Source organism: Papaver somniferum, chromosome 10, assembly GCF_003573695.1.
Source record: "Papaver somniferum cultivar HN1 chromosome 10, ASM357369v1, whole genome shotgun sequence".
NCBI classification, from domain to species: Eukaryota; Viridiplantae; Streptophyta; class Magnoliopsida; order Ranunculales; family Papaveraceae; genus Papaver; species Papaver somniferum.
In genome coordinates this window covers 114,576,213-114,594,786 of record NC_039367.1, presented here as the reverse complement: position 1 = coordinate 114,594,786, position 18,574 = coordinate 114,576,213, and the positions used below count along the sequence as shown (strand labels likewise).

The following is an 18,574-nucleotide window of genomic DNA, read 5'->3' as shown; positions in this document are numbered from 1 at the left end:
GTCTCATCAAATGGGTGTTCTCAAAATTCCAAAGAAAACAATAAAGGAAATGGATGGAGTTGAACAGTTTCAATAAAGAAAACATGTACTTAATACGGCTTTTCCTTTCGACGAATGTTTTGAAATCCTTAAGGTGTTGAACAGTTTCAATCTATTCCTTGGTGTTGTTGTTCCACCTAGTACTTCTTCTCATTAGTGAAGCTAATGTAATGTGTAGTCCGTCGTAATTTAGTGAAGCCAATGTAAAACGCTTACATTTAAACATATGTAATTTTATTTAATTAAAGACTGTCGTACTTTTAAAACGAAAACTACAAATGTAGCAGAATTAAAAATTACAATAATCTCTCTAACGTCGCTCATCTCTAGCTCCCCCATTGTTATTTTCTGGAGCCAATAATTCAGAAAGTCCTGGGGATAGACCTGGGGATATATCTGGGAAATTACCCAAAGCCAACATAGTTTGTAAATTTCCAAATGGGGATAGACCTGATAGACCTGGCTGACCTGGCTGAACAAAATTAGGCGATTGGTAAGCACTTTGTGTACTCGGTCCTCCAAGCATATAAGAGGTTTGTTGTTGTGGTGGTGGTGTTGGTGTGTAGCATTCACTTGGGTTGTAGGGAACATTGTAGGGCGAGAATGATGATGAAATGCGCCTAGGTTCAAGCCGATATGCCTGAGGTTGAGATACAATCACAATTTGTGGTGAAGCAGTATTGTGTTGTGTTTCTCGCACCACTGTTTCTTCACTTTCGTGCCAACCTGATCTGTTGCTCCTGGTGGAATCGGAAGAATGTGACCGCTGCCCATCATTTAGACTTACAGTTGGAGTCAATCCATACATTTTGTCTGTATGCCATTTTCGTACTTGTTCTAAGTGCATCGCCTCTACTTGCTGATTCTTCCAATGCAAATCGTTGAGTTGAATCCGCAACTCTTCCTCACTGGTAGGGACATTGGAGTAAGGATAATCACGGTCCATACCTTGGGAAACAATGGGGATCATGATTGGATCACCTTGTAAAGTAATACTTTGCAGCTCCCACCGAATTTCGGGCATATTTAACGAGGATGATGAAGAACTTGCACCCGTCCTAGGATAAGTCATAAAGCTTGGCTCTTCTGGAGGTGGTTGGGTAGGAATAATACTTGGATTATGGGACAAGTTTGATAACCCTGGGAAATCAAACCCATAGATGTGCATGTTCTGTGTCCCAATCACAGGCTTCGTAATTGACGTGTACCAGTTGACATACTGCGCTTCACTAATATCCAACTGTGTATTTAGTTCATACCTCTCCCAACCGGTTCTTCTCAGACGATAAAAATCTGATGCAGAGGTTTGCATCTGTTGTAGCGGGTTAATTGCAATTGCAAATATACCTTGTATTTGGTACCGCACTCTTTCTCCCATATACCAAACCCCTCGTTTTGATTCCGGACTGAAAAAACAACTCTACGCTTAGAATAATCAACAATACTTACTCCAACATCATCATTGTACTGAGGTAAACCATCGTAAGGGCGAACAACCATGTTGTTGTGGCTCCGAGTCATCTGATGTAACCTGTAAACAAAACTGCAACCCAAGACGTCGCTGCCAGTGTTCTTGTCTAAGTTGTCCTTCATATACATGTCCAACATTGGAAATCTAACTGTCCCGTCTTTTAGGATTAGTTTACCAACACGGAAGTAGGTATACCACCAATACTGCAAATTACTCCATAATTTTAGTATATTAAATAATTCACATTTATTCATAAAAATTATTTAAATTTAGTAATAATAATAAATTTAAAAATAATAATTTTGATATTTACCTCTATGATGCTCCAGAAACCAGTGAAGTTTTTATCTCCCATGGACGCTTTATCCAACACACAGTACAATTCTGCTAAAATTGCAGATCCCCAGTCATAATCTGGTGCTTTGTCGAGATCTTCTAACGGTTCAAGCCAACCAACATGAGCAACAAAAGTTGAGTTTGGAAAGAATGTCCGACCCAGTACCCATAAGATAAACATCCTTTCGAGTTCATCATAGTCATCTACATGTTCTGGATCTCTGACTTTGATTAGGAAAATCTTCAAGGTCGCACATCTAATCCCACCTCCTTTTAAATTTTTATAATCTTGACGCATGTTTGTTTCCAAAAACGAAGGACAAAACAACTCCCATTTTCTATTTGACATCCATTCGTCTTGGTCGAATGGTGGCGGGTCTCCCTTTTCACTTGGAATCCCAATAATGAAATACAAATCAGGGGGAGTAATTCCTATTACAAGTATAATATCAACTATGATTAATTTTTTTGGTTATTTAATAATTATTTAGAAAATTTAATTTAACTTAAGTTAAAAAATAAACTTACCAATTTCGAAATCCAAAAAATGGAATGTGTATGTCGTCATCCACCACCTTTCTACCATTGTTTTCGGAATTTTTTTGTTATGTTTTCTAGGATTAATTCGATAAAGCGCATGCCAAGGATATCTGTCAACCCTTTCTCGGACTGCAGAAGGTAGACGAACATAAACATAATTTAATTCTGAAAATCCACCTCTCATAGTATAATACTCATCAGACCGTTCACGACGCCCCGACACATGACCTGAGACTAATAATGAAGCAGCAACTATATTTGGCGTAGCAAACTTTGCTTCTCGATTTTGAGTAAAATCTACACGTGTGTGAGGCAACGGTGCTGATTCATTGTTCCGATCTCTTTTCTTCTTTATATTACTCACCGCTCTTCTCAATATGTTCATATTGTATGGAAATTTTTGATTCAGAAGAGTTTTAGAATAAGGAAATGGTAGTGGTATGACTGAAAATGATATCAATACAACGAATTTATAAGGGTTGAAATTCGGCCGTTGAAAATATAGGCGTTGGAGAGTCGACCGGTAGAGACTTTGTTTCTAACGCCTGCGTCAGCACACCAAGCGCCCGCGTCGGGCCTTCCAATGCCCGCGTTTTTCCTGCAAACGCATGAGTCTTTCGTTCTGTCGCGCGCCTGTTTCTCCAACACCCAATACTTTACCATAATGGAAAACTCAGTTTGGCCATCCACGTGGCTAAACAAATATTTGTGTTAGGCCATTGCCATTGGAATTGCTCTTAGTCGCCAAATAAAACGTCCAAGACGAGACCGTCAATAAACGGCTGTGATCAAATAAACTTTAACATTAAGAACTATTGTAAACCGTAAGATTACTCTTAATCGAAGGCAAGTACAAAGGAAGAACAAAAACAAAACCTAGTTTTTAGTGGTTCCATTAGATTCTTTGTTACTGTCCCAATTGGGATATCAGAATCTCTGCCAACCACAAATTCTACATGTCGATTAAACCAACTGCGAGTACTTCCAGAATCCATTGATTTCTTTCTCTGTTTGTCTTGCTACCACTCAAAGCCCTCCGTAAATAAAACTGAAAATTAATAATTCTGGTTTTGGGAAGGATTAAATTTCATTTTCATGGAATCTTCTTGATAAAGGATTGCTTTTATTATTCAAGAACTTAGCTTTCTGAAGTGGGTTGCTCTTGAATTTTGGCTATGGTTGAGCTTTGTTTGATGGCATCTTCAGTATACCCAATTGCTGTTTTTCGTCAAGAACAGGGGGTTTACAGGACTTCTAAGGTAAAACTAATCAGGGATTTTCTTATGGTTTTGTTAGGTTTCTTGATCTGGGTTTGTTGTATGAATTGAATTGAATTGAATTGAGGTATTCTTGATTATGTTGTTGTTATGTCTTGTGGGGGCAAATGTTGGATTTTCTTGTATCGTTTTTCTTGGTTCAATTGGAATTGGACTTGTATTTGTGGTGTTTGATGGATTGTTATACTGACTTTCCTTTTCTAATTTAGGGTTATGTATTTGTCTGTGATTAACTGTATTGTCTGCGACTTTCGCATTTTTGGTGATCATTTACTTAAACTTTTGGCTGGTGCAGGATTTACGCTCAGTTGTTCCCTGTACATTAAGGCAGGATATATTAAGAGCAGATGGCTTGAATCTCATGCCACATCAGCTCGAAGATTCACGCAGACATATGGGATGGTCTTCAGATTCTAATCAGTATGTCAAGTTTGACCCAGCAATGAGGAGACCTGTGCTTGTTGATGTACAAGGTTTGTAATCATTTTTATCTACTGTATTTTAGAGAGCAATTGTGAATTTATATGTTCACCTCATCAGAACTCAGTATAGACTTTAGAGTATGTCAAGTAAGCTTCTGCATTTCAAGAAATACACAGAACTTGCATATTTTGAGAAATTAGCGGAGTAGTTGTAGTGCGAATCTCATTGAATATGGATGACCAGCTTATCTTTCAACTTTTAGATTCCTCCTTCATTCGCCTTTCAGTTCGGTAATGCTTTATATTGGATTGTTGGAATTATCTGGTGGATCAAATTTTGTGTAGATATGCAGTGCAGCTATATGCATGTTTGTAGATGTTGCCCTTATATAGTGGGGTCTTCTTTGCTTTTCCTTTACTTTTGGTTTTTGTTGGTCTGAAGTGCCATAACTGTCATATATTCATTTCATATCTGTTTTTTACTTTGTCAGCAGAAAGCCGTCTAGACTCAGCACTCTTGAACTATGGATTTGCCGAACAGTGCACAAAACATGAGAAGATCTCTCAGTTCTTCATGTCTTCGTCTAGTGGAGCAGCAAGAGAAGGTGTAAATTTTCCTTTTGCATCTGATCTCACGGGGTTTCAAGCATTGGCAATCTGCATGAATCCACAGCCAGAAGCTTTCTTGACCGATGAAGTTTCTCTTGATGATGCTGGAGCGGTTGAGTTTCACCCTTCCCTTATCTATCCGGAGAGCAGATTTTTTGCTCCAAAGCCCCTCTTGGATTTCGTAGGGGATTTGTCCAGTGATTCAAGAATAATTATGCACCCAGATGGTAGGGTGTTATTCACTGGAAGTGGGATAGAAGTGAAAGATCTAATGTCTATTATTGCGGAGTTTTACCTTTCAAGCACCTCAACTAAGAGAGGAGAAATGCCATTTTTGGTTCCTCATTTTACTAGGTATGTCTTGTTGGCCCCTCTTCTCGTGAAAATTTTACTTCTTTCTTCTTTACATTATCACCACTGCTACTACCAAAAGCTAACTTGATTTGATTACCAATCTATTGCATAGACTGGACATGGGTGAAGCACGGACAAATGTCTGTGAATCTCCTTTGAAGTTGGAAGCTGTGATGGTTGCTCCTGCGAAGAGGTATCTATTACGAACTTTTACACCCGACTTTTATTTAATTACACATGATATACGTTCACATGGTTGATATGTAGTATTGAAGGTTATGATATGATAGGATGAATTGATGGATTCCCAATTATGCCGTTGCTTTTGGAACTATCCATTTTCCGCTCTTTTGTGTTTCTAGCATATTCTTAATCACAACTTTTTTCTCTTCCTCATTCTCATTCTTCCATTGCAATCCAGTCCAAAGAGAACCAAGATAAAACAATCCCCAACAAAGAGGAACGGCAGGAAAGCAGGAAAAGAGGGAGATATACATAGAAGAAACGATCTCCACGCATGTGAGAGCCTTCTATCACTAATTCTAGGAAAGAGACAAGGGAAGAATGCAATCCTGTCTCTGAAGAAATCTGCTCCAGAACTTCCTCAGCTATTAACCCAATTTTCAGCTAGCATTGCGGGCACTGGTCTTGTTGTATTATTATCTGTAGTCTTTAAGGTTATGGCGGGGAGGGTACCCTTCTGCACATCAAAGATGCTTAACACCGGATTTGGGTTTGGTTTGGTTTGGCTGTCTTGGGCAGTTAACCAACTGAGAGAAAGTGTCATCTCTATTAGCAAGAATCCAAACAAGTTGGGGTTGCAAGATGAAGAAATGATGAAGAAGGTGGACAGAAGTGTCAACGAGATTTTCTTTAGGGCCGCAACGGTAATGGCTGTAGCAGTGCTGAAGATCGCTTGAGAACAAAAGGTAATGATGAGTTGGTGCATGGTTTTATAACACTTGAGAGTCCAGGGATTAGTGGTGGTGCAGTTGGTTGTGTAAGTAGTGGTTGTGGAGTGAGTGGAGGATTCAGTGAGAGGGTATAAATATATTAGCACTGTTTGTTAAATGAGAACTTGTAAGAAGATACAATTGAAGCATTGTATATGAAAAGACAAGAACAGAGTTTTGTGCATCTAAGTTTCTTGATGGGATATTATGATAGTTCCACCTTCTGCTTAGAAGGGGTTATTCTAGTCATGAGAATTGAGCTATAGGTTGAGTATTAGGAGCTCTGGACATCTGGTTTCCAGATTCTGTAGTTTTTCATTAATTTTTCCTGCTCAGCATTTGCGGGCTAACATTTTTCTGACAGTTTTTTATTTCCTTGAAAATTTTGTAGTTTTAGCTTATATATACACTTGCAACCCAAAAACAACTGATGTAGATCACTTATTAATAATCTACCTTGTGCTGCTGTGCATATTTCAAAACTTAGCAGACAAGTGTGAAATATGAAGGCTTAGGCCAAGTCTTATGGCTTAAAACTTAAAACCGTGGCGATTGAATGCAGAGAAGGTGGGATGGAAGATTAACTCTTTAAAAGTAAATGTTACTAGAAGGTGGGATGGAAGATTAACTCTTTAAAAGTAAATGTTACTAGTATAACAGGGGTGTACTCAATATATATACTTTTATTGATTTCCAAAGAGTTTAATGGATTTATAAAGTATTGTGTTATTGGTTGTATACTTTTAAAATCTCTTTCAAAGTTTATGTTACGCGTTGTAGATTGTCAAAAGGTCTTCTAAAGTTTGTGTTACTCATTGTAAACTTGAAAATTCAAAGACTTTGCATACTTACCTATTTTCAAGACTTTGAGTGACTTTTCTGTATATATTTGCCTTGATAGAATTCTTGCAAAATATGTAAGATTTTGGAAGACTTCCAATTTTTTTATAAAGATGTTTTTTACTCTCTTTTATTTTATTTCGTGAATACAAAATCTATAAAACTCCTATTATAGATGAGTATAAATTATATGATATGATTAAACATTTTTTTTAATTTTAATTATTATGTACAAATGTACAATAATAATTATTATAATTTATTGTTACACTTTCATGTATTCTATTGGACAAAAGAAATAAGTTATATACATAAAATAATAATAACTAGGAGGTCCCAGGAGGTCCTAGCTCAGCTGGTCATCCTCGTTCCCCAAAGTTTCATGCGTTCCAGGAGGTCCCAGGTCCGAGCCCCCAATGGTGTAATATTACAGAAATTAACATGGAAGGTAGAGTTAGTTTTCCCCCCTTGTGACACAATCTCAGCCCCCCATCCGCTTCGGCTCCTTTGGCTAGGTTACCCATGAGGCTCGCTGGTAGACTAGCACAACAACCTGTTCAATTAATGTAGTAGTATGTCGTTGGAGCTTAGCTTGTTAGGCTTCCATCTAGTTTCATGTAATAATCGTTATCCAATAATACAAGAATAATAAGTTATTTTATATATAAAATAATAATAACTTATTTTAATTTAGTTGAAGTTACTATAATAAATAAGCTACATTAAATTTTGTATTTATGTCTATCATGCATATTTCTATATAGAATTTGTTTTTACAACTCTTCAGGACTCTACAAATGTCTGATTAGACAACTCTGCATAACTCCGCAAAATTTTGCTCAATTCTGTATAACTCTCGTAAAGTTATTAATTTTCATGACTCTTTTAAATCTCTACAAGTCTACAAATGTATTTATTGAGCAAACCCATGTAAGTTAACTTGAAAAGTAACTAAAAAAATTATCTAAAAACTGATAAATGCTGGATTTACATTGGCCGTGTTTGACAGACAAATCTTCACTTTATCAAAAAATTTAAGGGTGCCACATGCAGAGTAACCTAAAAAAATTTAGGATATTATATATGTGCAGTGAGGATTTTCAAAATTTTGGAGTGGCTATGGCTACCCGAAAGTAATATGTGGCTCTGCCATTGCTTATATCATGAGAAAACGACCATGGAACAATCAGTCTATTAAGGATAACTATACCGTTAGTCAATAAAATTAATAATCGAAAATCAGAAAGACAATACGATTTAGTTTCCCACCAACGGTATTACTAAAAGTTTCTTGATCCCAAAAAAGGCTTTAAACGAAAGCAATATATGAGATTTCACCTAATTAGATTACTCAACAAGTTGGTTTTCCACACAAACGGTTAAGCAGTGTGTCAAGGGATGAGTTTGTAAGAATACAAGTTGCACTACTTATAATCTTATGACCAAGGCTTGTTTGGAAGACATGGAATTACCAAATCTGAAAATCTTTAAGATATGCAATAAAAGTATATTTTTGGTATTGGCAAGTTTTGACTGTATTCCAACCAACGTACTGAAATCCATCTTAGTTGACGACTAATATTAGTGTTTGTACCATGATAAAATCGCCACATACTGCGCCAGAATACTGTTTAGACCACATTCAGTTGTCATCCAAGTCTGCCATCCAACCAACCGACACAACCCACCAGATTTCCCAGTCTGCCATGAAGTCCACGACCGCTCAACAGTCAAAGTCAACGGACAAAGTCAACCCTCGGTCAACGGTCGAAGCCATGTTGCCAACCATGCTGCCAACCGTTTTTATACATGTTGCCAGTCGTGATGTTAGCCAGCCTCCATCCATGTTGCCAGCCATCCGGTCTCCATCCATGTTTCCAGTCAAGCAAGTCTGCCAGTTAAAGATCGACAGTATCAACAGCAAAAGTCAACCCTGTCAGACAAAGTCAAGGTCATTGGTCAAACTCGCTAGCCCATGTCAATTTGGCTCGTTTCCACCGATCTAGTGCAAAAACCCTGGAAGAAGATTCTGGAAGTTTCCAGATGACTTGCTGACCAAGTTGCTGGAGGGAAGTTCTGGAATATCCCAGATGACTTGCTGGCCAAGTTACTTCCATATGAAGTTTATCTTGAAATTAGGGTTTAACCTATATATTCAACTGTATAAATAGAGGGGAATCTAAACCCTAAGGAGACACGCCCTGATAGACGAGAATACACGAACAAACCCTAAAAGGATCAGAAAAACCATTGTAATCCGTACATCAATCAAAATCTCTCCCTACGGGATTCGTCCGTGGATGTAGGCAAAACTTTCTGAACCTCGTTAAATTTGTGTCTCTGTTATTTTTTGTTTGTTTCGTGTTATTAACCCTAATTGACACCATCGTCATCAATCAAATCAATCGTGTTTTGTTCCTGGAAATATTTCTGGGTACAAACAATTAGCTAGCATATATTCATATGCTTTACTTACATAGTAACTAGATATATGCAAACTCTTAGGATATGGTAAGTATACAAATTCAATTTTTAAAAGATATATGTATATATATATATATATATAATATTTCGATTTTCAGGATCTCGCCTTATGCACCAAGGAAAATACTTGAACATTAAGTAATAAGAGTTTAGAACATATTCAAATTACTATTCGACATTATGTGAACATCCCAAGTTCAATCTATGTACATCTCGATGTTTATACAAACCCGAAGATCACCAAACATATTAAAAATACAAAACCAGGATTAAATTTCAAATAAGATCGGTCATGGATTGGTCCTGCACCCGAAATCGGTCCTGGAATTGATCTTTCCCACAAGAGATCGGTTATGGGTTCAGTCCTTACCATGGATCGGTCCTACAATTGGGATCTGTCATGAGATCGATGTTGAATTCTATTTTGACTACGAAAAATAGTTTCGCAAGTATAATTCCTTCAATTACGTTTATGATATCCCTTCATATGTAACCGAAAAAATCTTTAAGAAATGGATACATAACGAATTAGTTATCCACTTTACTGAGGGAAGAAAAAAATCTGAGGTTTATTTGTTCAACATTCTAACAAGTTAAGGGAACTTACATCTTCTTCCTCTCTTTTTATAATTTAAAAATAAAAAAATAAAAAAAGTATATGGGCCTAGGAATAACCTTGAAATTACTTTCGACTTGAGAGTAGGAAAAAAAAATGAAAAGAGTACGGATGAGCAACGGATGGGTGGGTACGGATTTGGTACCACCCACGTCCAATCCATTAAAATGACTGATTTTAGAAATGTACCCGTGTCTAGTCCACTACCCGGCGAGTTTGAGATATGCGGGTGAGCGGATGAAGCGGGTGGATGCGGGTGGATTGACGGATTTCGAAACATTATTATACAAGATTAGTATTACTATTTTATCTTTCATATTCAGATTGATACGCATTATGTATTGAGGTGTTGGCAGTGTTGTTTGAAGTTTTGCTGGTCGGTTAGATCATATGGTAAGAACAAATAAAACCAATTTCACATCTCGGATTTTGCGCATTTTTAGTAGGAATCTAGAGTTTAACAAGAAGAACATATCATCAAAATATTGGGCTCAAATTCATTGCCATCTGGACTAATTAAAAAAATGGTTCAATGTTGTATGAATAGTGTACATATAAGATTGTCCATGAATCCTCCCTCCTTTATAAACATGTGTATATATTTTTCTATAAGATAACTAGCTGCCTTTTTAATACTACAAAAGAGAAAGAAAAAACTTTCAGTATATGCAATGAATTTTTAGTCCTTACGGGTAAATTGACTAAGCAATTAGTTTTTTTTTTTTTTTGAAGAAAAATATAAAAGATTTTCATTAAAGCACAGGGCAAAGAACAATTAAGCATTACAAGACATCTTATCTAACTCTAGTCTAGAATTAACATACAGAGGGAGCTCAGAGCTCCATCTCCTAACACAATTGTTATTTCTAGCAAGCTTTGCAAGAAGGTCTGCTACCTGATTACTTTTCCTATTTTTAAAGCACACTTGAACATTACCTGAACACTTAACTAAATGCTGACACTCCCTAACAACATTTCTGTCTTCCCATATGTTGATGATATGGTCTCCATTTATGATGTCCATCACTTCCTTGTTATCTCCTTCCACAATGACATTCTGCAGCTACAACTTAGTGATCCACTTGAGAGCTTTTAGAACTGCAACTACTTCAGCCTGCGCAACATCTCTAACCCTTTCTATCGGAGTCCAGGCCTCCACCATCCTCCCTGTAAAATCTTTTATAAATAGAGCAATACTAGCAATAAAATTTCCAGGCAAAATAGAGGCATCAATGTTAATTTTCAGTTTTCTTATAGGAGGGGGTTTCCATGTCTTGTTGTCAATGCAACTGGCTAAATTTTTGTTGGCTATATTGCTATCTACCTGAACCTGGTTAGCACTGAGGTTAGTGTGAATTTTATTTTCATTGCAGAATGTTATAACTTTATGCTTTAGACTTGAGCTTGAACATCTGCTGCTGTTGAAGATCAATTCACATCTAGATTTCCATATAAACCACATAGTAATGACTATTAGGTTTATTTTAGGTTTCTTGCTGAAAGAAATGTTGTTATCTGAATTGAACAACTTCTTAGCCATTGCTTGATATCTGTGACAGAACTGAGCTCTTGAGCAATCTCAGTTGATATTTCATTCCGTACATTTCTAACATAGTTGCATTGCAGCAACAGATGGGTAATAATTTCAGCTTCTGTGTTGCATCTTGGACATTGCACATTCTGTTCTTGAACATGCCTTGCATATCTTTCATTGAAAGGAATGATACCATGAGCTACTTTCCATAATAATTGGCATTTGTGAGGAATCCGAATGTGTCATATGCTGAGCCGAAATTTTGCTTCATTTTTCATGCTTGCTAAGTTTTGATTCTTCTGACAAAGGATTGCCTTATAAGTGGAATTTACTTTTAAGTGTCCACTTTTTGTAAGAGACCAAAGAATTTTTGTCTTCATGCTGGGTAAAAGGTATGATATTTAGAATCTTCTCAATTTGATCTTGAGTGAAGTAGTTCTGCAGAATATTTAAATTCCATCTTTGGGTATGGGTATCAAACAACTCATTCACCTTCATCTATCTTATAAAGCATAGTTTGGACAACTTAGGCAAGATAAAGAGCGGTCCGAATTCATTTTTGGGAAAGCTAAATTCATGGTTGTAGTTTGCTTTAATTAAAATTAATCATTATGAGTGTTTTATTAATTAGTGTCTCATTAATCTCTCATAATGAATAATTTATTAAATTTTCATCATTTAATGTCCTCTTAATTAATCTAATAAATATGTATTTTTACATTAATAAATAATTTTAATAAAAATTATATCAATAGAAATTAGTGGTTAGTAGTGGAAGAAATAGTGGCTGGTAGAAGCGGTGGTGGTGGAGGCGATAATATCTGTGGTGGTGGAAAAAATAATGTCGAAGGGTGGTTTTATGGTGGTGATGTTGGTGAATAGTCGTGAACATTATTAGTTATGTATATTTACAACACATGCAACATTGTATCGTGAAAGATGTAGTTGGTTATCACGATTGATAAAAGCAGATATCATATTTTGTGAAAATGTGAAAATTTGGCTACAAAAATTTGTGATTAGCCAGATTATGAAAATTTGGCTATCACAGGATATCGAGGTTTTAATCTATTCAAAACTTTTTGGTCTAGAAATGTGAGATTTTCTCAAGAACCAATTTTTCGTTCATATTTGTTTAGACTTAGTAGAAGTAGAATTTTGATTTCGTCTTGATTCAAAAACGGGTTAAAATAAAATTGATTGCAATACAAAAAAGTATATAACAATAAAAAAAATATAATTGAATAAATTAATTAACAACCTAAGTTTGTTCAATCAAAAATTTACTCATGATGTGTGATTTAAAATTAGAGGTACGACAAACGGCCAACGGGAGGACACGGCGGTTGTGGTGGAGAAATAAATGGTATTAGATGGTTTTGTGTGGTGGTGGCGGCGGTTGGTGAGTAGCGATAGGCTACGTTAATTTTGTGTCGCTACAAAATGAGTAACATTATAAATTAGAAGTTGTGGTTGATGGTCTTATTAATAAAATAATCTCAGTTAAAATACGTGAAAGATCAAAAAAATAAAATAAACAAAAAAATATCATGTTATTTAATTACTACAAACAATCGGGCACAAGGTAAAATCAATACACAAAAAATTACTTATTATTGGGAGGTGTCGTTATGGTAATGGATGTACCCTAGGTATGCATAATTTTATGCCTATTTCTTTGTATTGTATTATACAATGAAGCTTCGCTAAGTTAGGAAGATAAAGACCGGTCCTGATTTTTCCTTCCAATTGGTAAATTCACGAATACACGTTTATTTGAGAAAAAATCATAACATATTCTTTTATTCCCATCTCAAAAGTCAAAATCAAAATGGAAAAATTTGATCAACTGAAAATAACAAACCTGGCTTCCAATAAAATTGACCAATTGATTTGTAACACCCCGAGTTCCGGACCAGGGTCAAACCCATATGGAGATCCGAATTCGAAGCGTTACGGGTCGGAAAGGGACTTATGCATACATATTTTTGCTAATTTACTTTTGCACAAAACATAGTTGAAACTTTATATAACATAAACTGAAGCATATAAATCCGCTTATTATCTTAACAACGATTTCAACCAAACATATTATTTCAAATTAAATTTCAAGCAATACAATTAAACAGTTCAATCACTAAGCTACTCATTCCTAGCTTTCGCTGCGCCACTCTGATAAATCTGCAAGGATGTCAATTGGGGTGAGATGACAGCTCAATAGAATGCACCCCGTTCTCTAAAGATGCGGAAACAAAATCATTATGTCAAGAAAAAAGTATATGACAAGAAACATAGATAACTTCAACGAATTGATGGTATGTTCAACAATCACATCACCAATAATGTTTCTAATAAATTATCTTATCTAGATTCCAACACAAGATTCACAAGTTAATATAGTCACCAACAAACCATAAGTTCACAACACTATTAATATTATTATCAACAATTCATCCATTTAAGTTTCTACACATCATTCACATATTAACCAACAAACCATGAGTTCACAACACTATTAATATTATTATCAACAATTCATCCATTTAAGGTTTCTACACATCATTCACATATTAACCAACAAACCATGAATTTATAATACCAAAATAATTGTCAACAATTCATTCATCAATGATTCAACACATCTATTCACGTATTAATATCGTCACAAAGAAACCATGAGTCCACTAATCATCCATTTGGAATTTAACACATAAATCGCAATTCATCAAAAATGTTTCCAACAACCCATCCTTTTAAGTTTCAAAACATAAGTTACATATCAATATTGTCACCTCAAACCATGAGTTCACGATACGAAAACCTTGGTTCGTACACCCACCTATCATTTATCGGCACGGACAACCTCCATCGATGGTCAGGAACAAAAGTTCCTATGGGGATCATACCCATATGCTCTCGGGGATCATTACCCGTTTCATTCACCGTACGAAAACCTTGGTTCGTACACCACCTATTGTTTACCGGCACGGACAGCCGTCATCGATGGTTGGGAAACACAAGTTCCCATGGGGAGCATTTCTCATTTAATTCTCGGGGATCATTACCCGCCGTTAGCATGAAACCATATTTCATCTAACGGAAAAACATGAACCCATTTCCTTTTATAAAATATTTTTACACACAACACAAGCAACCAATGCATAAGAACATAATTTTCTTTCAAGCATTTCTACAAACAAGATAACTGCCCATTTTGCATCATACATATTTGAGTGATTTATTCATCTGATCTTCCTGAAATATTTAGAGAACATACATATATCCATAAACATCGACATATCCAAATTTCACATAAAACCAACGATTCAAGCAAATGTTATAGAATTTACAAGGACATCCTAAAAACTGGGCAGATTACATGTCATTACCAAAAAATTCATGATAAATTCATAGAAATGCCAAATTGACCCAATACAAAGCACACTGATAGTTAAATCACAAACCTACAACTTCTGTTAAGGACTCAAATCGTTTTAGCATAATTAAGACTTCCTAAGAATATCAAAAACACAGCAAAGCGGAACTGTCCAGAATTTCAGAAACTATCATCCAAATTCAAACACACATTCGACGGTGAATTTGTGGTGTATTATTCTCAAAATTTAACCATGGGTACTTAATCATGTTATCTAACACTTTAAGAAGCCTGATCATCAACAAGAAGTACATATTTATTCAAATAAATTATTGAATCATAACAATACAAAATTATATAAAATAAATACAACAAAAAAAAAAACACTTAAAGAGAAAGGGTTTTGCATTCTACCTCAATTCCATTGATTCTCCATTGATTTTCCTAATTAAAATTTCTCCTCAAGAACCCTAGCTCCAATTCATCTTCTTCCTTTCCATAGCTTTCTTCTCTAAACAAAAACATATATCTCCATCTCTTTTTCTTTCTCCTAGCCTTTTGGTTTCTAACTTCTAAAATTATTTTTCTAAACTTTTAGGTATAAAAAACCTTAATAATATTTTCTCTATTTATATATTTGTCTTTTCATTTTTCCCTCATTTTTATTTAATTATTAAAACTAATAAGGTGACTCTATTTCCACCTAGCTTTCCTAGTTTCAATCGACCCACCTAGGCTAAGGCTACAGAACGACAACCTAAGCTACAAGGTTAACTAATCCGGGTATAACCCGACCCGAAACGGTAACAAAAAAATACAGGGTATCACATGATTTGTCTCTCACATTAGGTAGGATGAGTGGGTTTGAAAACTTTAATTCCTTACTTTAGAGCAAACGAACATCAGAAATAAAGTTGGGAAGGGAGATAGATTGCGGAGAGGAAAAAACTCAAATCTACGAGTATAGTTCCGCTCAACATTGTTTCAATTTTCTCTCAATCTTCGTCCACCAAAACGTACATCTGTGACCTTAAACTACTCTGAGCTAACAACATATGAGAAAATCCTTTTATGTATATATAAATATATTGTTTCATGTATAATTTTTTGGAATTTCTATCATTTTCTTGAATATCATTTGTTGTATTGTATGTTTAGATGAAGCATACATTTTCAAAGATAACCTTATTGATTACAATAACTTCATAGTTGAAATTTAGGGGTGCCTGTATTTTGTGATTAGTCAGGTACATGAAAATTTGGCTATCACATGTCGTCGGGGTTTCATTTACTTACAACTTTTTTGTCTAGGTTTAGACATTAGAGGAAATAGAATTTTGATTTCATCTTGATAGATAAACTTAGAGAGAAACTTATAAGGTTATTCAGATTACACATTATTATTTTGACAATAGATTGAAATTTACAAAATAATCTTACATGTATACAAAAGCCTCTGTTCTCCGAACTTATATTTCAAAGTACAAAATAATTTGACTAGAAGTTATTTTCAATAAATAATCTAACATGGTTATACGTAATTTATATAACACCCTTGCCATTATGGAAAGATAAAGAATGGCCAAGATTTGTTTAGGGAAAAGCTAAATCAACAGTTGTGGTGGTTTACATCATAATTGTATGTCTCATAATAAATATTTTGTTAATCCTACATTATAAATATCTTATTGGTGGGTTTGGATGTAGACTTTTAAAGGTGGGATTTATGGGTCCGGGATATTTGGTGGAATTACGTTTCCCTCAGTACAGTTGGTTGCCCAAATCCCTGGAATCACGTTTCCCATGGGAATTACTTTTCCAGCAAATCCTTCATATGGAGTCCGACTCCTCCCCCTAAGATTTGCTGGGAAACTTCTCAAGGGATTTATGGATCCACTATTTTTAACTTTAAATCTCATATATATAGATACAATTTTAAGATTCTAAGATAATCCCAAATAGTACATATGGACTTTAAAGCAAGATAATTTTATGAATCCTAGGAATTTTAACTGAGTTACCAAACACACAAGGGATTCACATGAATCCCAGAATTTATAATCCCATGGGAGTATGAATCCTCAAAATTGTAAATTCCACAAAAAAACCCACCATATGATTATCTTCATAAATAAACTTTCATTAATCTTACATTATAAATATCTTTTTACATCATAAATATCTCATAATTATCTTTATAAATTAACTTTCACTTAATATTTTATTAATTTTTCATTATAAATGTCTTATAATTTTTAAATAGATTTTTCTTTAGTGGGAAAGAGTACGATGGAGAGTGGAACATATTACAAGAAATTGGATGGGAGCCTTGCAACAAGATGGGGTCCAACCTATTTTTAAATGACAACCCTAAGTTCCTAACCTAGGGAAAAGAAAATCTCCCACTTTAATATTCGCAACATTAAATATTCATCATTAAATAAATATAGTTTCATTATTAAATTTTTTGTTAATGTTTTAAATGTTTTAAAATTATCTTAATAGATACTTTTATTAAATAAATAATAAATTCGTTAATAATCATATCAGTTGGGTGGTATTTGTGGGTGGTGGTCCATAGAAGCTGGTGACGATGATGATGAGGTAGTGGTGGTGGAAGTGCAGGTGGTCAGTGTGGTAATCAGGTAGTGGACAATTCTTAATCTATGTCATTAGGACACAAGTAAACTATTATGGAAGTTGTGATTGATTTGTGAAAATGGAAGTTGTGGTTGATTTTTTTAAGGTGAAAATAAGTTGGTTATAATACAGAAGAAACAATTGTACAGGCTGACCGCAATTTTCCCTAAAAACAACCTTAGAAGAATTCAAGGATGATAGGGTAATAATCTACTATTTGGATAGTGAAGGTTTTCAGTTGGTCCCACTACATGTTTCACTCGGTGGTTTCTTCGAGACAGCTATTACGGTCAACCTAGCAATTCTCAAAAAAAAATATCAAAAAATATTATCACTATATATATCCAACAAAAAAAATACAACGGTTAAAACTGACATATTCTTCTTTTAATTATTATGAAGACCGTGTCGTTACGGCACGGGTGAAGTTCTAGTCTATCTTATAAAGCATAGTTTGGACAACTTAGGCAAAATAAAAAGCGGTCAGGATTCATTATTGGGAACGGCCTTTCTTCAGATGAATGTTGGATTTGCATGCAGTGGGTTGTTTTCTTTTTTACATGTTCACTCCAAAGGATATTGGGACGCTATGTTTAACTCTCTAATCCCTTATAAGGTGTTTTTGGGGAGTTCATTTTAACTAATCTTTGCCATATGTATGAAACTAAGATCCAATTAACCCTTTTTCCTAGCTATATATCATGGTTGATGAACAAAGAAGGCCAAACAATCAAAACTCTAAAAATGGGAGATTTTATTTTGAGTAGTAACGAACCAACAGAGATGAAGGGCCAACCACAATACAAATATAGATGGGATTGAAAGAACGAAGTGTCTCATTGGAAACATTCAATTAATTTAATCATCGTTTATCATTTATGCCCATGTATGTAAGGGCCTTTTTTTTCAAAAGTTGGCCCCGAGCCTCTGAAATGATAGAGACGGTCCTGGGTGTTGGTGAGAATGGTGGAGTGATGTTGTTAATGGTGGTGGTGGAAGAAGTAGTGGTAGTGTGATGAGAAAGGTACATAAATTATTTAATTTTTAAATTTGTTTTTCTTTTATTTTCTTAATTTTTTAAAT

General features: G+C 35.1%; 1 protein-coding gene across 2 annotated transcripts; it reads left to right on the top strand.

Annotated features, from left to right (window-relative positions):
- Positions 1-3,264: 3,264 nt before the first annotated feature.
- Positions 3,265-6,345, top strand: LOC113318367. 2 transcript variants are annotated; one of them, XM_026566516.1, is made up of 5 exons: positions 3,265-3,645; positions 3,959-4,136; positions 4,580-5,048; positions 5,161-5,241; positions 5,470-6,345. In XM_026566516.1, the coding sequence occupies exons 1-5, from the start codon at positions 3,562-3,564 to the stop codon at positions 5,966-5,968; spliced, it is 1,311 nt and encodes a 436-aa protein (XP_026422301.1). In that variant the 5' UTR covers positions 3,265-3,561; the 3' UTR covers positions 5,969-6,345. The 2 variants fall into 2 exon arrangements, with proteins under 2 accessions (XP_026422301.1, XP_026422300.1); XM_026566515.1 differs by having other exon boundaries at positions 4,577-5,048.
- Positions 6,346-18,574: the final 12,229 nt, after the last annotated feature.